The 23,705-nt window shown below is 37.2% G+C and overlaps 1 protein-coding gene across 2 annotated transcripts in view; it reads right to left on the reverse strand.

Annotated features, from left to right (window-relative positions):
• ZEB2 (zinc finger E-box binding homeobox 2) overlaps positions 1-23,705 on the reverse strand; it is a gene marked incomplete at both ends in the record, with an annotated part of 125,557 nt that overhangs the window by 131 nt on the left and 101,721 nt on the right. For both annotated transcript variants that reach the window (XM_084237347.1, XM_084237348.1), the window contains 6 exons: positions 1-447; positions 6,098-6,278; positions 7,655-9,624; positions 10,561-10,669; positions 13,300-13,514; positions 14,208-14,396. The exon at positions 1-447 is cut by the window's left edge and continues 131 nt beyond it. In XM_084237347.1, coding sequence (XP_084093473.1) covers positions 1-447; positions 6,098-6,278; positions 7,655-9,624; positions 10,561-10,669; positions 13,300-13,514; positions 14,208-14,396 — 3,111 coding nt within the window. The remainder of the gene's footprint in view (positions 448-6,097; positions 6,279-7,654; positions 9,625-10,560; positions 10,670-13,299; positions 13,515-14,207; positions 14,397-23,705) is intronic.

Consider the following 23,705-nt stretch of genomic DNA (forward strand, 5'->3'; position numbering starts at 1 on the left):
TACTTTTATTTTCACTTTCTTCCTCTTCCTCCTCAAATTCCTCGTCGCCATCCGGTCGCCCCAGCTTCTCATAGCCATCTTCGCCTTCTTTCTCGTGCTCCTTCTCGCTCTCGCCATCCCTTGGCATACTCTCCCGCTCCTCCGAGTCAGAGTACCCCTGAGGAGTAATGCTCTGCAAGTAAGCCCGGTTCATCAGCAGCTCGGTGGGTTCCAAGTGCCCTTTCTCGCGCGCCTCGCGCTCCGCCGCTTCCCGCTCCTCCGCCTCCCGCTTGCAGTAGGAATACCTGTGATTCATGTGCTGCGAGTAGGAGCCGGAGTGTGAGAAGCGCTTGCCACATTTATCACACTGATAGGGCTTCTCGCCTGAGTGAAGCCTCGAGTGCTCGATAAGGTGGTGCTTGTGTTTAAACGCTTTCTTACAAATCTGACACTGATGTGGTCTTTTTCCTGGAGAAAGAACAAGATGACAGGGTGATTAGTGTCTTTGCATGAAGACTCTTTCCAAGAATTCTGTAAAGGCGTCCAGACTGAGGCTTTACCGGGGGGACATCTGCTTATGGCTGAAAGATCAACACACCCCAGTCTAAGAAGATGCATCCTCATCTCATAATTTGGCACTTGGACGCTCACTTCTGCAATACAGTCAGTAAACAAGAAGAAACTAGAGAGCCGCTAAAGGAAACATCCCAGAAAGGAGGTTTTGAATTGCTAATGACCTCATTTGAAAATTGTCCTATTGAACAGAAACTTCTAGTGCACGTTAGCACGCATTTTTATAGCCTTTCCTTACATTGTTCGAACAAGGACTGGTAGAAAAGTGTAAAGATGGCATCATCGCTGGCATTGGCCTTTAAGGCCTCTGCTGTTGCATCATAAACGGCTGCTTTGAAAATGGGCTTACGTCTCAAACAGGAGCCAATTGCCACGTTAGGAGGGAGCAGAAATTGAGGATAGATGACGTTAAGACTATCTTTTCAACCATATGATTCTAAGAATAAAAATTAGAGAAGAAATCATTCGAAAATACAAAAGTAAAGAGATGGGTGTCGTGGAAGCTGAACTAATTCCAAAGACTGTTTTCCCTCTGAAGTTTTCCATGAGATGTCAGTCACTTGTTGAGTGTTAAAATACACTTCAGCTAGAGAATGCTGTATTTCCTTTGGCATTCCAGGCAGTTTCTAACCAGTGTTTGGAACTTGAAACCAATGCCAAGCCTAAACACATCTGGTTGATTCCAGGCCACAAATAGCCCTGGAATGCCTTCAACACCTTCCATAGCTGCCATACTTAAAAGTTTATTTCTAAAATAGAACTGTCAAAAAAAATTATCAGACTGATGCTCCAGAGTTAAAATCAGAAATGTGTCATGTACATCACCATTATACATGAAGCGATGTGCTTTTATTTCCTAATACAAACTTCCATTTCAGCAAATTAAATTAATAACTAGCATAGCAGATTCAACCCCATTTTCATTTGCTAAGTGTCATGTCATAAGATTAGGATCCCATTCTACACACCTCAGGCATTCAGTTATATGGTGACATATAATCTCAATTAGTAGTCAAATATTTTTAATAATGTTATTGAATGCCTCTGGGGCATGGCACTATTTAGAAAATGCTACAGACTGTTATATGCTATTTCACTAATGGTCTTTATCTTACTGGAATGCCCAATATAAATTTAGTGATGACAGATGTGGTAAGGCACAATATTAGAGTAGAAGAAGTTATTTACCTGTAAGAAGAAATTAGAAAGATGCTTGCTGTGATTACTTGTTGTAAAAGAAAAAGGAAGATTCTAGTGATCTACCTAAAGGCAACTAATAGGCTGAAGAAAAAAGTGTAATTTGAATGGCATAAGAACCAGTCCTTAATTTTGGAAAAGATCTTTTAAATGGGGTAAACCTAATAACAGAGAAGAGCATGTGAATGGAGTGCCAAGAGTTTGTAAAGATAACCTGCTCTCCCATTGATAAGACCAAACCAGAGGAAAGCAGAAGAGTGTTTGAGGGAAAGACAGAGGTTTTGCCTTCCAGAAAACTTCAAGTCACTATGTGCGAATTGGGGCTCTCGTGCGTGCACCCGGACCCTGAAGAAAAGGATACTATCAGGAGCAAGGATAGAAGTTTCTGACATTGGCAATCATTCATAGGCGCATCTTGGTGCAGTATCAAATAGGAGAGATGGGTTCTGTGTTCCAATTGCCTGTGTTCAGAGCCATCTTTTACAACCACCTTTGCAGCTTTAGGCATGTAAAGGTCTCTGAGGATCAAAGTCCTTGTTGGTTAAATGGAGATCGTTTGCGGCCTTAACTTGTAAATTGGGCACAAGAAGTAAAGAGATACTGTAGGTACAATGTTTACTACAAAGATTGCACATGTTTTGATAAATTCATTTGTATTCATTAATACATGTTTAATTTCCAAGTTGTAATCAAGAGGCATGTATCAGCAGCAGAGTACATGTAAGAAATAAATCTGAATGAAAAGAAGAAAAATTACAGATAAAAAAAGTCTTGGTACTTTAGTTGCTAAAGCATGCTAGTTGCTAAATCATGCATGGGTAGAACCCTCTTTGGATGCTAATGTCTCATCAACTCAGAAGCACAAAAAGGTCAACCTGTTAGGTCACTTCATACATTTTGAATGAACATCACAGTGGATATGGTTTTCTCTTGTCGAAAGGAACAAAATACAGTAGAATGGTCTAAGAGAAAACAAGTACTCGCTAGGACAAGTTTCAAGGACTGCTGGAAATGCCTGCAGGATGCCCACTATACTGTAGTCTAACGCAGATATCCTATGGTTACAGGCAATCCATGTTCAGGGACTTCACTGGATCATAAACAATAAACTTATAATACAAATATATTCATTCTGCATTATGAAGTGACAGCTTGCAGGGATGTTTAGCTATTATGCCATGCAAAGAACAGCATTTGGAGTGGGGGTGAGGAGTCTTGACATACACCTTGCACTAAATATTCTACTAATCTCCAGAAGTTTCACTGATAGGCATTTAATAAATTCAAGTTAAATAGGAACTGACTTGAGCATTTATCTCTTCTCAATTTGTTTGATTGGTTACCTGATTCAACTCAAGATGTCCTAAAATTAAATTTCCACATGAACAAGATTCAGAAAAATCTCCAAATTGACATTGAGTGAATCAAAACTTTTTTAGGGTAATTTTTTCCTCTACTATTGAGGGGGGGATGATTCATCTGACAGCTAGAATGATAACTGTTGTTAATAAATGGAAGGTTTATGATTTGAAAATTTATATAACTGAGAAACAAAATTGACTAGTAATTTATTAAAATCTGACTTAGTGAATCAAAAGTAAAAATATTTTTATTACTTTTCCAAATAAGGTAGATTTAAAGCACTTACCACAGTCTCAATAGACAAAGTACTCAATCAATGTCAAATTAAATTTTGAGTGAATTGAAAGTGAGTTTTTGACAGTGCTTAATAGGAGATTCAGGTTTTTTTTTTTTTATTTCATACTCTTTCTTTGAGGCAATTAAGCCTACTGAAGTCAACAACATGCAGTGTTTTCTTCCCCTGTCCTAATCCTATTTCCCAGGAAGAGCAAAAAAGCAATATGCCACTGGTAAGGAAAATTAAATATCATGTCTTTGATGACTGCCTCAGAAATAAACAGGTCAAAGGAAAAAAGCACAGGAATAAGTAACTCATAATTTCCTTCTTAAACTTTTCTGTTTGCTAAACTGTAGACAGGTGTAATAAATACACTTTATCAATGACACATTTGGTATCAACACAAATGACAATGTTCAATTTCATTTCCAACCTTAGAATCAGCCTATAGATTGTTCTAACTTATAATTTCCATATTAATATATCCTCAAACTGTTATTGATGCTTACTTAATATGAGCAAATAAAAGGCTTGTGGGGGACAAGGAGGAAAGGAAAATGGACTGCATTTCCACGTATATCATAGTGACGGAACATTCATGAGGAATTCATGTTGATGGAACCTAATACACTGACAGTAGTAATGTCATGAGATGTTTGGTCAAGAGACCAAAAAGTTAACACACTGGGAACTTGACAAGCTGGGAAGCCAAAGGAGGATAATTAATCACACGTTAGAGAAACCATTGGGTGGTTAGCATCTTGTTGCTAGGCAATATATCTAGGCAGCAGCTCTCATATCTTAAAGGACCAGAACATTTTTTTTTAATCTTTTAGATTGGTTATGCACATCTGTGTTTGTCAACTTTTGGGTCTCTCAACTATCTATATACCTATGAAGCTTATGGACTATCTAATTTATTAGAAATAAATATATTGACTGGAGGTCAATATGTATGATAGCCCTCACTAAAATAAAAGTTTTACACTCACCAGGTAGTAAATGATAGAGTTTGCATATGGTCATATAATAAAACCAATCAGAGAGGGAAAGATGCCTTCAGTGATGTGCCTATTGTAGCTGAATAATGAAATACAAAATATATTTGAGTTGATTAAAATATTAAAGTAAATTTAGGTATGAACATATCTTTAAATACTTAAATAGGCCTAGGTACTACAGAAAATATCTATTGATAGCTATGATAAAAGACAAATGTAGGAAAATTCCGATGTTTCAAACATTGAATTATATCACACAAGTATGAATTGTTGGGACATGCTATTCAAATTAGTCTTTTTAAAGTATTATTAGTTGAACTTTTAATTAATAATAGCAATTAATATCAGACAATAGAAGAAAAAGAAAACTGGGTTGTTTGGATTAACACCACTGTTATTTATCAACCATATTTTTTCAGATACCCTCAACACATCTTGTAGAACTCACCCAAATTTCCCCCCACCCCCCACTCTCAGGCTGTTTCTGGCTACCTGCACATGCCCACTGAGGAATAATGAAGAAGGGGGTACAAGTGCTTCCCAAGGATAATTTTCAATCACTAAAAAGGGTGCCACATATTTAGTCACAATACAACCAGAAGTATTCACGTTCCCTTCATGGCCCTGCTTTTGTTTTTTTGGCTTCTTCATCACTTTACCCCCAAAACAAAAATGTTAAGGTTAATTTCCCCTCTCTATATTGAAAGGTTTGATACCAGACGTCCTGGTTGAAAATATGAGTTTTCTTATCCCCCTAACCCCTTGCCAATATTTTGACTGAAATCCTATATTCTTTCTTTTCCCATCTAAGGGCAGTACAGCATACCAAATTTCTATTGGGTAAAAATTGGAGATGGGTTAGGAATAGGGAAGTGACTGAGTTAGCAGGGACGAGAGTGGTTAAGGTTGGAAGGAGAAGCAGGGGAGTGGGGAACACAGGGGCTGCTTCTCAGTTGCAGATCAGATCTTGGATTGAGGGAATTAATGCTGCTTCGAGTTATGATACTTCACCTTTCTTTCTTAAAGTTAACCCAGTCTCTCTCTACCCAGGGGCAAGAATTAGGCTGCTAACTTGTCAGCTCTGTAAAATTTTTCCAATTTCATAAGGCATGAATTGGAAATAAATGAACTGAACTTAGAAAGTTTTAGTCTTTCAAATGTAATTATTTCCAGGAGCTCATTTGGTTTATTACTTATTTGGCCTATTATTTCTTCACAGTACTAACACTTTTAGTTTATTCAAAATATGAGCATTTTCTTTAAAATAAGAGCCAACAGAATCACCTGGCGATAGTGACTGTCTAGTGGGTGGATGAGGAAACTAATACAGAATTGATTGAATTATTTATTATTAAATTTTACATATATAGGTTGATCACAGCTTAAGCATTGGAAGGCATTTTCAAGAACTGACTTGTATCATGCCATTTCCTTGCCCTGGCCATTTAAATATACCTTGGACATGATTTATCAACCTGGTTTACAGATTACCGTGAAAGATATGAAGACAAGTACACTCATAAACACATGAATGATCCAATAAACAGGCAACAAAAAAGTGCTAGTAAGCTAGGCAAAAGCATTATTTCTTCCTTGTTGAAGGTATCAGCATATGCTACATCTTATGTTGCTCAAGTGTACTCATTAAATATTATGAAATGTACAGCAGGCCGGGAAGCTCTAACTAGCTAGTCAAAGTCACTCATACCTGTGTGTTCGTATTTATGTCGCAGAAGGGAACTGCTTTTCTGGAATGTCTTGTCACATAAGTCACATGCATACATGCCACTCTCTGTCTTCTTGATCTTCTTTCGAGACAGACAGGAGTCGGAGTCTGTCATGTCATCTAGTCCTGACATGTAGTCCTGTGCTCCATCAAGCAATTCTCCCTGTGATATAATCACATAGTTCAACACAGTTTCTTCTCTTTGTGTTTATACCAAACAACTTTGCATAGGCTGACATTTGGAGACCTGCAGAAGTGCTGACATTAATCGATCTAGTTTTTAGAAATTACTGCTTTCCATGAACAGTACAGGGGTCTCACATTTCAACAAAAAATTAAATCTCTGGTTTAGACAGCAGAGCTCATTGTTTTTGCAATAACATAAAATACTCAACTCTGAAGGTGAGAAGACTGAAAAATTTTAAATTCTTAATTTTCTTTCTCTATCAGGAAATACCCAGGAGTGGAAATTAAACATCAGGATTTGTGTATTTTCCAATGTGCTTAACTTTAGAAATGATCTGTAGCTGTAGAAACCCTATTTTAATTGAATTTTATATTTAGGTACAAAATGTTATTATTATGCAATCTATTTAAATGTATGTCTACCAACTAAAGGCCTCAAGCTATATTTTTATATTTAATTTTCTAATTTGAAATAAGGAATATTAATAACACTTTTTATCAATGTTCTATCTATGTTAAAACAGCCTTCAGCATTGAGCAATAATGAATGTGGATCAGTAAATTATTAAATTTCTTGATATTTATTTTGTCTTGATCCAAAGGAGTGCAAACTTGCATGATAACATACATTTCCATTTGCTAGCCCACAGTTCAGTTTTCTTAGACTACGTTTGCACTAATTAATATTAGAGAAGATTAAATAGGCTTAAATACATTTACAGAGAGGGCAGATGTACTGTAAATTGGAATACTAGAACAGCTGTTATGAGGTGCTCTGCTACTTATGCTCCTATTTTGCAAACAGGGGTGATACTCGATGATCTTAAAACATACCCGCTTTTGTATTTGAAAAACCATAAATTCTTTCCTACTTTGAGCATTACATAAGAAGTCACATGGAAAGTAGAAAGTATTTTTTTAAAATACCCTCCAAAATAAACTGTTGTCTATAAAGCCAAGTACATTTCACATTTGCACATGCATTATTGCAATTGTGAACATCTATAAAAGTAGGTGACTGTTATAAATGCTAACTTTTGGTATCTATGTAAGTCCAACAAGATACTGTTGTCAATGCATCATTCTAAAAGCAGGTGGAGCAATCTAAAGAAATCGCAAAAATAAATATCAAGTACTTTATCTTTTCTAAAGCAAACATGCCACTGTTTCTCCATTTCTTTTCCTAGCCCACTCCGTTTTTGGTTGGAGTTAAAACAACCTCTTCTATTTCAATGGAATACACAGCATTTGATTTTTTTTTTTTCCCCACTAAGATTCTACCCCCGGCCCCGCCCATGCACAATCTAATTTTCATCTCCTCTTTTCAGAGTAAAAAAGATGCATTTTTTTTACCTGGAATCCTTGTTTCCGCTGGTACTTTCTCCTTTGCTGCATATCAGCAAAAGTAGCTGCTCCAGTTGGGTAGGTATAGGCCATATGTGGTAGGAAGCTCATCTGATCCAGTCCCGGGTATGGTCGTAGCCCAGGGATACTGGTCTGGACTGGTGGCATGAAGGTGGCAGGGGGAAATGCGCTTTGTGGAGGAAGAGCTGTGTATAAAGGTTTGGCACTAAATGGGTTCATGCCGAACACTGGATTAGTGCTTTTGTTGTCCAGATTATTTGAATTTGAAAACTCCTTTTTGATAAAAGTCAAGTTTAGAGGCTCATCTGAGTTTTCAGATGATGAAGAAACACTGTTGTGGTCTAAATTTATGCTGCTAGCTTTTGTTTTGTTCTTTGTGGCTATAATACTTTTGGGTTCTTTCATTTGTTTTGGTAATGACAAGTCCAAAGGCTCAGCCTGGAGCTCCTCGGAAGAGAAGCTGTTTGGAGTGTAAGAACTACTGTGGGAGTTTTTAGAAGATGTGGAGGAAAGATTTAAGGGAGAAGGAGTATTACTCCTTGAGTGGTCCAATTTTTCAACTGGTTTAATATTGGTAAAATGGGAAGGTTTTGTTAGCCTGAGAGGAGGATCACAATTCGTAACACTGTTGTGGAGTTCTGCTATTGATGGAGATGTTATGGAGTCCATAGGTTTTATGGGAGACCTGGGTAATAAAGAGTCTTTTGTGGGAGGGTTACTGTTGGGAACGAGCGGCTTGGAGTTCCTTTCCAGTGATGGTGACCTGGAATTGGAATACTGGTAGACTTTTCGTTGTTCAAACCATTCCTTCACAAATTCCTGAGGAAGGCCCACAGCAATGGAAATTTTCAGCAGTTCATCAGAGTTGGGCTCCATGTTCATAGCATAATATGCTTTAAGTACAGACATGTGGTCCTTGTATGGGTTGATGGGGCTTGTCATTCCTTTCTCAGAAAGTACAGATGACAAGAGGAGGGCTTTATTATCAACAAAAACTCCGGCTTTATTGGGGACTATGTTTTCATGAGGTTGCAGGACTGCTTTGATCTCTTCATTCATCTTACAAAGGTAGCGTTCATGCTGATGCAGGGGAATAGGGCCGGGAAAACTCTCTTTACAGAACTGGCATGAAAATGGAGTGGATATGTTGTGGTTCTCAATCATTTTATCGTCGGTGACCAAATCTATTAGAGTACGCAGCTTCTCTTTCTTTATGTTACTGATCTGTCTCCTTGAGTCAGTAGTCAAGCTCTGGAGGCAAGCTTTGGCTTCATTGACTTTTTCTAATGTATAGTCAATAATACTTTTAGTGGCACCATTATGACTCACTACTGGAAGACCTACAGGTGGGATATTAGGAGAAGTAACTCCTTGTTCCTCAGGTTGAGAGCATGGATCCTTCATGTGATAACCTTTCAACTTGGAAATTTCTTCAGCCTTGCAGTCCATTTTTTGCCGGGAAACCGTATTGTCCACAATCTGTAGAACCTTTTGTACCTCGCTTAAATTACTATTCATTGTGGGGAATCCAAGTAAAGGGGCTTCCATCCCTACACCTAAGTGCTGCATTGGACTCTGAGCAGACGGATGAACTCCCAAAGGGCTGGTGGCTCCGAGTGCACCGTTCATAAAGGGACTAGTGCCACTGAACCCGTGTGTGGCCATGAGAACTTTGTAGTCATTGAAGTCTAGTGGTTCTGTTTTAATTTTAAGTAAGCCTGTTTGTTCAGACATACTAAGTGGTTTTCCATTCTCCAATTTGTTTCTTAACTGGGTAATGGCTGAATTCGTAGGAGAAGAAGAAACAGAATTAGGGGAAGAACCCGTCTTGATATTGTTTCTCATTCGCCCATTTACAGAGATTAAACCAATGCATTTTTTGCTGCTGATGTGTGAACTGTAGGAACCAGAATGGGAGAAGCGTTTCTTGCAGTTTGGGCACTCGTAGGGTTTTTCACCTAAAATGATAATTAAGATTAACATTACATTTCTTGGGTTGGGTAACAACTGCAATCGTCTATTCAAGAATCTGTGGAACCACATGAAAGGAACACAGTGGGGTACCTCTATCCTCTACATCCTAGTTGCTTAGATTAGAGTTATGTGATCATAAGTATTTCTGGGCTTTATCTACCCTGGAAGGACATAATTCAAGATGTTAGCAGTGGAAGGTGCAGGCTGGGCTATCTAAGCTTTTTCAGCCAACATCCCAAATCTTGTCTTGCCATCGGCAGCCTCCTATTTAAACAGTGTCAGATTAATGTGTGGTCAATAGCACAATAAAGATGTCACAGTATTTAAAGGGAAGTGTAGCCATAGCTTTAATCAACTCTGTGGAGATTCCATTGATTCTACCAATCCAACTAGTCCTTTGAATAGTATCCAATTTGGTAATAAAATGCTTGGCAGAGCTATCAAAATAGTTATAAGGAAGAAATCTCAGAGGTAGGATGTTGTTCTATAATATACAGCTCTCAAGCTTCTAAGAACATTTATCATGCAAAAGCTCTTATCCGAAACTTTTCAACTTTTCCTTTCATGGTTAGGGATCAAAAATGAACATTCTTCAGATTTTGCAGCTGAGTTTCTTCAGGTCAAAAAAATTTAACCTGTAGAAAGATTTTCAAAAAGACAAAGAGGAGTTTCTAGATTTTGTAATAAATCAAAACATTTGCAATTTTTAAGAAGCATAAGCTTTCCTCTTCTTTTTTACATGACAGTGCTATTGGTGCTACCATAGGTCTCAGGAAGACAAAGCAGGTACACATAGTTTATAAAATAAATGGGTTGTTCCAAAAAACTACAAATAGGATTGTGTAAATTTTAAACAATCTTTTAAAGCGCCCCTAATGAAACAAAATGCAAATGTGAGCACCAGCATTTCTGCTACTCACCACTGTGAATTCGCAGGTGTTCTTTCAGATGGTGCTTATATTTGAAGGCCTTGCCACACTCTGTGCATTTGAACTTGCGATTACCTGCTCCTTGGGTCAGCATCTGGTGCTACAAAAGGAGAAAGACTGACATTAGTTTTGTGCAGGAGGAACAAAGGAAATTTGTTCCAAATATTCTTGAAAGGCTCTTATTTTTCAGACAGGCCAAAAGGTTTGAGTGCATGTTTATTTATTTGCCCAGTCTTTCAGAGTTGCAATAAAAGTGATAATGTTGGCAATAAAATTAAAACAAAAAAAAATCCCTTTGCACGTGTGTATTCGATATTTTCTTAGCATTGTCTATGGAGTCTCTTTTCTAAAACATCTCTTTGAGCCTTTGGAGATGAGAAAATATAATTGTGAAGATGTTTGTGGTTCTCTCTTAACAGCACATTCTAAAATCTGAAGATTCCCTGGCAGGATACAACTATTTTGAAAGGAAAAACGTATATATATTATCCTGAAATTTCCAAACAGTCTTCAAACCTCCTCCTCACCCACACCCCGCTCCCCTTCTCACCCCCACAGAAATGACAAATGACAGATTTTCTGTATCACGGTAAAAAAGTGTGTCATATACTGAAGCAATATAAGATTTTAAAAGCAAACAAACAAAACACAACCACACACACAAACAAAAAGAAATCCTTGATATAAATATTTCATTACATGATAAGCATGTTTAAATATCCCATTCACTGTTCTAGTAGCAAACGTAAACCCTGTTTGTCCTGCGGTGTTGCATGGCAGATTTGATTCATTATCAAATATAAGAGACAACATCTTGGGTTATAGCTGCTTGAACAGTTTTATCACAGGCCAGTAGGAAAGACTTCAACGACTTTTCATTTTCCTTTTTAGTAGTGTGCTAGGGAGTAGGGACCAAAAAAAAAAAAAAGTTTTGCTGAAAAGACAAGTTAAAAGCAGCAAAGATATAATCAAACACAGCTGACCTTTTTGAACAAGGGGGGAAAAAAGCACTGTGACTTAGAATTCTGGAAAAAAAAATCCAGTCATCCACTCTGGATGCTCAAGGTAGGAGGTCAGCCTTTTTCAAGCAGCAATGACACAAAAGCCTTTTGCAAAAAGACAGCACAGAAACGGTATGACAACTGCTAGGGTGTGCTGAATCTTCCCACATTCCTAGTGAGACAGATGGTGTTACATGGGACACAGGGAGGTTTGTTCAAACAGCAGCAACCTTCAAAGATCAAGCGGAGCCCAGCCCGCCGAGCGCCATTGAGGGACCAGCGCTCATATGTTGCTGAGTTGCATAAACAAACAGCAACAGCTGCTTTGTCTCCCCCCACAGCCCTCAGAGGACTACTATAAACTTTAGTTGTGCCACTGTTAATATGATACAATCATTTTAATTTACTAATTGTAAATGCCATGAGCAAATGAGGGGACTTTTCAACACCAAAGCTACCATTCATAATGCGCCAACACAATCACACTTCTGCATGTGAAATTTAAAGCAGTTATGCTAGATAAACATCTAGGCACTATTTTTTTCCTAGAGTTTCTGTGCATATAAGCACGGAGACAAACTGTTAGGCAAGTGTAACTATGCAAGCATAGTTTTTATAACTGAATTTTGAAAAATATTCAGGTGACAAGCCCAATCAGATAGAAATGGAATGATTTACATGAGCTGTTCTCTTAAAAGAGTAAAATTCTATAATATAGTATCATCACCACTGCTTGATTGGGTTTGCTTATTCTCGTTTTCTTTATTCAAAGAAAATAAAGACCACAAGTAAAAAAAAAAAAAGGCATAAGAATTTCACAGAATAGCCTATTTGCTGACTCTTAAAACAGCTCTGGGGGCAAGGCTTATGTAGTGTGATTCTAGATCTGCAGGGTCAGTTGTTAGGACTTGAGGCCCACCATTTCTTTTACCATCTGAACACATCATAATCTCATTCCACAGTCAATTCTCCCAGAACAAGCAGTTTTGGTAAAACATTTAAGGGACACTGTAAATCAATCATTTTGAGGATTTAAGAAGGCATGCTTGCTTATTTAAGATAGAGATTTTATTTTTAACACAAGTCAGCCGATAGTGGAAGGAAATTTAATATTTAGCTACAAATATGCATGTCAAGGGGGGATCAATTTTAATGTGCATCCAACATTTGAGTATCAACCCAGTTTATTTGATATATGTACCCATATATGTTATATGGTTTTTTATTTTCCTTAAAGGACTTAATTAGATTTCATAAACTAGTAGCAGCTTGTAAAAATACTCAAAGTAATTGAAGGTGTTATATGGCAAGCCAGAGAAACACACACTTCTTTCACTATGACTTAGATCCTGTATGAACAAAAATTTCTAAGTAAAGCTAGGTGAAAAATGGAATTAAAATTGCTGAGATGTTTAATAATGTATAATTAAAATGCTACAATTTCATTCACTTTTTGTGGAACATAAAAATGAAACTAAAGTCAAGTTAAAGTGCAAATAAAATTTCTAAATTAGAAATTAACACACTCATTCGATCGTGAACATAAGACTATTAAATCATATTAGAAGAGACCATCAAAAAATCATTTAGACCTCAATTAAAGCTATTACCATTAAAAGATCTGCATCTTCAAAATGCCATGAAAAATTAATAATGATTGCCAATCAAAGCAATATCGTTTCTCTAAGGGGTTATTATAGAAAGAAATCACTTAAAACCAACCCCCCACCTGATCTGTCCCTGGCTTGTGCGTCACCATATGCCGCTCGAGCTGGGTGCGGTAGGCAAACGTGTAGCTACAAAGAGGGCAGGAAAAGTTCTCTTCATTCTTCTCGTGGCGGTACTTGATGTGCTCCTTCAGTGATGTCAAGCGCTTGTAGCCTCGGTCGCAGTAGGGGCAGGTCAGCAGTTGGGCAAAAGCATCTGGAGTTCCAGGTGGCAGGTCTGTAGCCGAGAGACGAGAGGGAGAGAAGCAGGCCAAAAGGTCAGTAAATCAATGGCAGCTAATGGGCTGACTGCCCGGGATGGTATGACAGGAATCACTGCAATCTGCTCCGTGAGAGTGCCATCATCGCGTCGTCCTCTGTGCACACCAGTCCCCTCACACACCCAGGCCAGACTTGTCGGAATCAGCTCACACTGCGCCGGAAAATTAATTAATTACTTGAGCTTTTTGGGGGGAAAATTTAAAGAGCTGATAAAGAAGGAAATTCTCTCTAGGTGACTGACAGCTCCTAGTAAACCTTTAGTCACATATGACTCAGGAATTCACTTTGTGAGGGAGCTTTTGAGGTGTTGCCAGAGAAAAACAAAAGGCTGGGGTCACTATTGCTAAACTTTTTTCTCCCCTTCAAAGTGAAATATCTCAGAAAGATAGAAATCAATTTAGATATTTTTATCTCTTAGAAATAGGCTCTAATTGTTCTTGTTCTTTATTGGATGTACAAATGACACAAATTTGCTGACAAAAAAATTTCACAATACCCTAAAATTACAGTTCTAATCTTTGCTCATGAAATTCCATGCCTCTGCAGCTGTTCTTCAAATTTTAAGGTAAACACCCAGGCATGTAGTGCATTTGTAATTGTAACAGCTGCAGAGGTCAGTGTAGTGGCTAAAAATGAATTACAGCCTCACCATTTTCTTCTTGCCCATTGGCCTCTGGCGTGCCAAGGCGAGACAGCTCCTCAGGGGCTTCTGGGTAAATAATGGCTGTGTCACTGCGCTGAAGGTACTCCTCGATGCTGACTGCATGGCCATCACGTTCCTCCAGTTTTCTTTTGGCAAAATATTCTTCAAAGTCTGATGTGCAATTTGCATTCTTAACTGAAATCATAAAAGGATAAGAAATGTCTTTCAGGACCTTCTTCCTAGGACCCCAAGTCCTCTTACATCATTGCTAATAAGAAAGGCTCAGTTGCAAGAAGACAACACATAGTTCATTTGTAAGAAGAGTCAGAGATGACCAGTTATTGACTGAATGCTTAGTCTTAGAACATTTGCAAAAAGAGAAAAGACACTTTGCTTTAAATTCAGTAGGGACATTTTATTTTCTTCCTGGAATACTAGCCTGCATAATTCAAAAAAAAAAAAAAAAGAAAGGAAGAAGTTTTCAAATGGTTCATAGGGAAAACTAAAAAAAACAAAAACAGAACTACATTCTAATATTCTTAAACATGAGCAATACTGTAAGGTAAAAGATACTTTAATAGTCTCTCTAAAACTTCCTTTTCTAGGAAAAATACCGGATGGTCTCACTCATAGCGGGAATCTAGAAAACTTAAATAAGGGACCACGAAAAAGAATAACTATAAGAAAGAAAATATCAAAATCAACAAACAACTATGAACCAGAGACACTTCATAGGGAGGTGGGGGGTGGGGAAAGGAGGGATTGGGGTCAAAATAAGGGGGTTGTAATTGTATAGGGAATATAAAAATAAAATTAAAATTAAAATAAATAAATAAATAAATAAAACTTCCTTTTCTTTTAAGGAAGGTATATATAATTTTTTATTGTCCACTAAACTTAACATTTCTAACCACAGATACATCCTGCTGCTAAATATAAGCTTTTAACCCTCCATCCTTTGAATATCACAGATGGTCAAGACTATTCAGTCTGAGACAGATGTGAAAGGACAGATATTCCTAGAAAGATAACTGCAACTTTGTTAAAAAAATCATGGAATGTGGCATTTTACCTTTTCCTATAATTTCAATATTTAGCTCAGTATTACAAACCTGTTGAGAAGTACTACTGAGCTCACAGCAAATAGAAATAAAAGTAACAGAGGGAACTAAGCCTACATTTTTGTGATTGTGACTATATTACCATGAAATGAATAATAGTTATAAATTAATTTCAGTAACTTGCCACAAGACTTTGTATATTTGAAAATTTTGGATATGTTTTTGTAATAAGCTGTGGCATAAATATTCTAAATAAAATTGTCTATGTATAAGACAGAGCTGGGAGTGTGAACTGTCACATTATTCTCTATGAAGGAACTGGGGACAAAAAGTCTTTTGCTAGTACAATTAATGATGGAATCGCTCAGAGCTTCTGAGAGCAGTTAATTTTGACAGACTATCTTCTTCATTTCACCTTCTTTGCCGTAAAAGATACTGCAGTATGTGCCATGCTAATTCTCTTTGGAAATTTGTGGCAGGGTGATGTTTGAGCAAAACAGCCAATTTTTATTTTTATTTATAGCTTTCCTACTTTGAACTAGTTGATTATAGATGAAAATAACAGAAAGTAGAATCTTCCATTAATTCAACAAGTATTTACTGAATGTCTGCAATGGGATAGGAACCACGTCTTGTTGAATAAGTGAAAGACTGATCCAGTCTCATTCCTCAGGAAGCCAATGAAAGTGCTCAATTCAACTGATATGATCTCGAAAATAAATACAGCATTACAAACTTAAATAAGTATTATGAGAGAAAGTTGTCTGGTGGTATGAAAGAAGTAACTAGGGGACCTGAGGGAGGCTAAAAGATCAGGAGAGCTTTAACTGAGAAAGCATAAAGTTAACTAACTTTAGAAGAAGGGAGAGGAATAGCAGCTTGTGCACAGATGAGATGGCTGGAAGGGGCATGGAATATTTCAGAGTCTGAAAGGACAGGACTAGAGTGCAGAGTCAAAGGGGAGCTTGATGTAAGGGTGGACAGGCAGGCCGGAACCAGACCAGAGAGCTTGTGATAGCTTTGCTAAGGATTTGGGGGTTATTCTAAGAGAAACAGGAAGACGTTGCAGGAGGATACAAGGAAGATGGTAGAATGCAATTATGGATTATATCAATTTCAAATGACAACTCTGGCTATAGTTTATTATTAGGCATTAGAGGAAGAGAAAAGTTGATTTTGGGAAATGAGTAAGAGGTCTTGCCATAGGTTGGGCAAATATCAATATAAAGATTAAGGAATTGGTAGTGAAAACTATATATGAGACGTGGTTGCATTTGAGAGTAAAATCACTGGATTGGGAAGTCTTGCATATGTTAAGGAGGGAGAGGTTAAAATCCTTTCACAATTCCAAGTTTTCCAAATGTGATGATGCTAGTGACATTCATTCATCAAAGCTGGGAGCCATGGAATTCTAAAAAGCTTTGAAACTATGCACTAAAACTTTGACTGAAATAAAAGAGAAGTGAGGAGCATTACTCTTCGTAGACTATTAAATAAGTGCTAATGGGGCCTCCCCAGTGGCGCAGCGGTTGAGCGCTGGGTTGTGAAGTTGCCTGCAGCCTCTGCAGCGCCGGTTCGATCCCCGGCCGCCGGGCGAGGGTCCCACATGGCGCGCAGACCTCTCCTGCCGCCCGCTGCTCCCCTCAGCAGTGTACTTCGGTCCTTCTGCCTGCTCTGCTCTCAGCTCTGGCGCTGGTGAATTCTCTCACCCTCCCATGCTTCTGACTGTACCCAGTGCTTGTATTAATAAATAAATCTTAAAAAAAAAAATGCTAATGATCCCGAACACTGATCTCAAACCCTTCTCTTCTGTCACTCCAACTTGTGACAGCACCAGTAGTCTGATTCCAAGACCTGTATTCCTTCAATTATAATGGTTTAGAATGTGTAACAGAGGATAAGATTATTATATCTTAAAATCTTATTTAACTCCTTTCTCAGACTCGAAAGTAAGAATACAGACATTGATTAAGATCACTTTTCTGTGAGTATATCATGATGCTGTAGATACTTTCTAAATGATACTTATTGGTGGTGATTTGATGGTGTTATTTAACTCCATTAAATTGCTAGGGAGTAGCAGGACCTGCCAACCTACACAAGCTAATTAATTGTTCATTGTTTTGCATCATCAGAGTAACTTCAGATCTTATCAAAAATCATCTTTTGTTTTTAAGGCAAAAAAAAAAAAAGATAAAAGGAAAAAATGGTAGATCCAAGAACCTGATTTTTAACCAGTGACTGACTTCTCTTCCAGCCTGTCGCAGTAGAAGGTAACATTAATAGTTCCTTCCCCAGCTCAGACCTACTTGAATATTGTCAAATGTCAAAGACAGGATTTAAGTTTTTCAAGAACATTGTCCCACTTGATGATCCTTAGTGTAACCTAGCAAAATTGACGGATGTACATTTAACGTCCTAATTTTATCTTGATATTTCAGCAACTATTTGAATGATCTGGCTATCTTTGCATGAATTTTCATTTGCATATGAATGTTTCCATCAGAAATGTAATCAAATGCAAATTCAATTGGATTTGCATTAATAGCTTTTTCGGTTTAAAAGGGAGGAAAATTCTGATTTTTCTGGATAGGCAAACTAAACTGCATCTAGATACTCTACTGGTGTTTGGACAGGCAATTCACTTGCTAGATCAAATTTGGCTATGCTAGATTTCTATGCCAAGTGTGATGGGGACAAAAGACCTCAAATCATGTGCTCTCTTTAAGAATCATCTTTGATCATCTCTGTACCCTAAGCATCACATATATTGTCTAGAAATTAGTGGGCTCTCAAGAACCATTCATGGAAAGAATGTGGAAAAAATTATGTCCTTAATATTCATCTTGGTGTAGAAATCTTCGAGTAAAAAGAAGTATAAGATAGCCACAGTTGAGCTAGGGACTTAGACTTATTATGCAAGCAATTGTAGAACAATTATGTGATAAATTGTGTAGTAATGATGACAAATATTTGCAAGAGTTTGATAAGGTCCAGATGAGTATTAAAGGTTTCATGAAGAAGATAGTATTCAGTCGATTAAATCTATTTGCTCCATCAAGATGTTCTTCATGGGGTATAATTATGCTATTAGTTATATATCTCATATATCTAGATTTACTTAAGTGGGCTAAAGTCTAGGATTACCACCATGGATACACTGTGCTTTTTCTCTGGTGTTACTGCGGATACTTGTACCATAGAGTTTTTCTGCCCAGCACCAAAACATTCTCCTTTGCCTGGGAATGAATTCTTATTTTCCCTATTGCCAAATCTTCTGTTACCCAGGGGTACTGACATTATTACATGGTTCTGCTCCCCTGGTCACAGTGGATTAATCTGCACCTGAGGTGAACCAATCTCAGTCCTCCATTCTCCAAGCCAAATGGTTATTGGTCCAGGTAAAGCTAACAGATCCGAATGAGTTCAGTAAATTCCTTCCCTATAATTTTAGGACTTTGCTCCAAAGAGAGCATCAGTGCATTTTCCTCCCACATGACTACAGCTGTAAGATGTAGAGAGAATAAGATTTATGGAGAGAATGAAGCAGAAACTTAGAGAAAAGCAGACAAGATTGCAAGTACATTTCTGACTCTTGCTCCTGAGATCAATCTATGTCTTTGTCCTTCCAGTCGCTTTGTTGTCAATCCTCCTCAGAGTCTGTGAGGAGGTAAGTTCTCTTTCCTACTTTAAGCTATGTTGTTTCAGTCTCTTCCACCTAAAATCACCTTAATTATGATGATATTGGAACAAATGAGAGAATTGAATTTTGGTTGCTCTCAAAATTTTTGGAAAGGATGAGGTTTTGATTCTATTTGGGAGTTTATAGCTTTGGTTTTTACAGGGATTTTTTTTTTTTTTTTGTAATACCATAGAGTGGGCAAAGGAATGAGGTAGAAAATGTGCTAAAAAGTTCTAGAATTATTTCTTCTAGTGCAAAATCAGCCCCATTTTTCTTTTCTTTCATTTTTTTTTTCCTGTTATCGTCTTCACTCCTTGGTCTTCTTGGAAGAACTGCCAAAACACACTGACAGAGGATATTTGCATGGTATTACTGATCAAACCATAACAAAATTCACAAGAAATCTCAACTAATTTCTTCCCAGATCTTCTCTAGAGATTTTGTATTTAGTCCTAAAGTTTACCCTAATGTCTTACAAATAGCTCAAACTTCCCTAAGGTTAGGTAAACTTTTCCCTCTCCAAAAAAAGAACTTCATTAATTAAAAACGTTTCTTCATTGCCTCGTGTATTTTAACAATGTTAGGGTAAATTTCTATGCCTCTTCAAGTTAGAAAAGCCTCAAATTTCTTGTAAATATTTTGGTCAATCTCACAAATGATCCTTATTAATGTTACCTTCATTAGCACCTTATATCTATCTCAGAGAGATATTAATCTTTTAAAATAATGTTAAATATTAATATGGAATGATATAAAAATTATTGCCTAAGAAACAAGCAATGTTAACAGAACTCTAAATAAAAGAGAAATATTATTGATCTCCATATCGTTCAAGTTGTTTTAGGATAAAGCTCAAAGATACTTAAAAATGAATTGTACTTAGTGTTTATAAGTAATTATTTATGAGACTTGATACTCATTCCTTCTCCTTTTCTGATTTCCTCTCTACCCTTTATCTGCCCACCATTTATTTCCTTTACTAAACATGCCCAGATAGGAAGACAGGTACAACTTTTCACTGGTCTACTACCCAGAGTGTTTTTAGCTTTTATAAACAGTAAAAGAAATATGTTTGGCTATTATGCTAAGTCATTTTAATAAACATCAAAATGAATAAATAGTACTTTTGGGAAGGAAAATATCTTGGGGCATCTAGAAGAACTGAAGCAACTATATGTAAAAAACTTACTAGAGTCATTCATCCATTCCTTTATTTAATAACTGATTATTGAGTGTGTACTAGTGCAAGAGAGTGTGCTTGGGGATGAGGACATAGTGATATGGACTTATAATTTTTTCCCACTTCTGCAGTTCTCCTATTTAGAGGCATACACATAAAATGGTTATGTTCTGAAATATACAGACATATAAATATACATATATTTAGATCAGGGGATCTGATGTATATGCATAGGATACCTTTTCAGTATAACACAGAAATTATGTATCTGTCATACAGTCTGACTTTTACTCACTTCATTTGTCAAGGCAAAGAGACCAGAAGAAACAATCACAAAGCTAAGTAACTATTCATCATCTTTCTGAAGAAGTTTCTTTATTTACAACCTTTTTAGATGATTAGAAAACATAGAAAATTATTTTTAATTTAGTCATTTATATTGAAATTTTTTAGTCCAAAGAAGCCCATATTCAGCATTTATTGCAGTATATAAATTCTCATGGCTACTTTGTTTAAAGTAGGTTAATTAATGAAATATAAGCATTTCATCATTAAAAATGCATGTGTGCCTTTCTGCAGAGGCTTCCAAAACACATATTGGCATCAGATATTTAAAAAGAACCGTGAGGGAAGGGGATGATCGTTTTCTCATTACACAGCTACACGGGCAGCCCAGCAGAGCCTCCGACTGCTACAGAGGTGTTTGTAAAGCCAGGGAAGGCTCGTCAAGAGTGACCAAGTTTGTTTCTCTTCTTGGAATTAGTGCAGTGTCGGGCTGGTCTCTCCATGCCTGCTCTGACATGGCTTTCTCCAGGGAACACGTGCAGATGCCAACGCGAGTTCCCCATGTGTAAGAGCTTTAGGAGCAAAGTGGCAGGAGGGATGGGGGGATGGGAGTCTGTAGTATTCTACAGGATCAAATATCTCCCTGAACAGCAGGAAGCAGCCTAGTCAGGGACACAGTCTAATTTTAAAGTGAGGTTTTATATTAAGGATTATAAATATCGAGATTTAGAGATTACTAACCCTTACACAGCTTTGATGGCAATGGATCAGTACAGAATCCACACCTTTTAAAAAAAGGTCCAAGTTAGGTAATATACATTGCTCTTTGATATCACCGTGCCAAATTTTGGAGTTGATGTATTACTGCAAAGACTATTAGACTTATTTGATGCTAGAGGGTTTATAAAATAAGGTCTTTTTGCTCCAGTGATTCAGTGTTCGCTTAAAATGTCTTCTTTTTTTTGTGGAGACACATAACACCTGAGGATGCTGTGGGATGGTGTTTTTAAAAATATGATTCCCATGCCAGCAGCATCAGAATTACCTGGCAACTTGTTCAGAAGCAAATTCTTGGGATCTACCCCAGACCTACTGAGTCAGCAACCTGTGTTTAAGCCCTTCTAGGGATTCTACTGCATGTCCAGTTTAAGAACCTAGGAATTCAATTCTCTGCTTCATCTGGTTAAATCAGGCATTTGGTAACACAGCTTTGGGGGAAAGCACAGAAGGACTCTCAGGTCAGGCTGCCTTCTTGGCTGTCTCAAACCCAGTCACACCCTCCTTCAGCACTTACTGAACATCATCTATGTGTCTCCATCATTAAACTTGTCACATCATGTGTAATCTTTTGTTTACTTGTCTGTGAACTAATAACAGCACGGATCACGTCTTATTCTTTGCATCACCAGTGCTCCCATAGTGCCTGGCACTCAGTGCTTAATACTATTCAATGATTAGACCAAGTTCAAGGTCATTGCACCTCTCACTCTGGTTCAGCTATTTTGTGTTTTTTTTTAATCTCAATATCCTCAATTGTAAAATGAGCTGCAATGTGCTTTTGGGGGATGTCCTCAAAGTTTCAGAATCCCATAATTCTGATTAATTAATTCCCTTGTTGATTAATTTTTTTATTCACTGGTCAGGTCAGTATCTGTATTCTTTTCAATAAAATAACTTAAAGCAACACAGCTTTTGATAGAGGAACCATATACACAGATTGTGGCGGGAAAAACATATTTGGAGGCCCTGGAAACCATAGACATCAGCAGGAAAGCTGCTTATTATTAAACATTTGAATGAATGAAGGAAATGCTCAAGAAGCTTGGTGTTTCAGTTATTCATTGTGGGAACTCCTGCTGTGAAGTGAGATAGTTGCTCCTAATCTCAAACAAAGCGAATAAAACCACAGTGTTCATTAGCCAGGAAGTGGCAGGTTCTTCTTGGTGTATGCTGATTATAGTCAGAAAATGACCATCCTGTCTAACCTGCCAAGTACTACTTCTGTTTTTCTCTCTTCAAAATCTATCTTTTCTCTACTTTATTTTTTGAAGCTCATATGAAATTAACAAATTTTTTTTAAAATGATGATTTGCATGACATATTGAACTGGATGACAAAACTCTTGTAATACATAAAAATGTGACAGACAAAAACAAGAAGAAAATTACATGCTTTATAATAGTAGGACTCTCTCTTCATTAAGTATTTAGGTAGTAATGGAATTATCTGATAAAGTGATCTTGGACAAATGATTAACACTATATATCCACTCAACTCTTGCTGAGAAATACCTTGTGATCAACTTGTGTTACTTCTGTTACCCATATAAGAGAGCTAGCTCATTTAAATTTTTAATTTAAATCCCGTGTAAGAGTAATAATAGGAATTGGAAGTTATTCAATCAAAAAGATAATAAAGGTACAGAAACTTTCTTACTATGTCCCCCATTTTCTTCTTTGCTAATGACACACAGAACTTGTACTTAATGAGCTGCTTGCTAGCCTCCTTATCACCAACATCATCAATTTAAGGGAGTTATACCTTTTACCGTGATGTTCCTTGCTCATGCAAGACTTTTCTTTTAAGATGTAGATCTTTATCTTTATCTGGAGGAATCTAGAGAAGATCCTGTAAACCTGGATGGAAATAGCATTTCTATTTGGTGCTTTAGGTGGTGGTAAATCCAGGATCCCACCCCTTCCCACCCTGGCTTACACTCTGCTATTATCCTCACACACTTTTTTAGGTACAAGTAAGACTAAAATTTGCTGCACCTCTGCACACAATCCAACAGCAGAGCATTAAACCAAAGGTGAGGACACTCTGTGACTGTGCAGGTTGCCCAAGCAAAATACTGACCCCAGGTATAATATCATGAGGCAGGAACACCGAAAATCCCCACTCCCATAATAGTTAACGTAGCCCATGCTTTTTGTTTTCTTTGTTCATGTTTTCTAGTAAAATCTCATTAGAATAAACTGTAGGGTGGGATGAAGCCCGAAATTTCTAGTCTAATTTTCTCATTTAACTTATGGTACAACCAAGGTACAGTGAGGTTAATGATTCATACACAGTTACATAAATAGCTTCTGGAAAAGCTGGATATAGTATTCATATATCCTGACTCGTCAACAATTACTCTTTCCACTGTATCATAACTTACTATATGAGAAAGAGAATATGAGGAGAGAGGCCTGTCTTTTAAACTTTTCATCATGCTTAAGTAATGTGATATGATTTAAATACGTCCTACACACCAAAAATATCACTATGACATCATAAGTAATTTAAATAAC

Source organism: Talpa europaea, assembly GCF_964194135.1.
Source record: "Talpa europaea genome assembly, chromosome: 1".
Taxonomy (NCBI): Eukaryota; Metazoa; Chordata; class Mammalia; order Eulipotyphla; family Talpidae; genus Talpa; species Talpa europaea.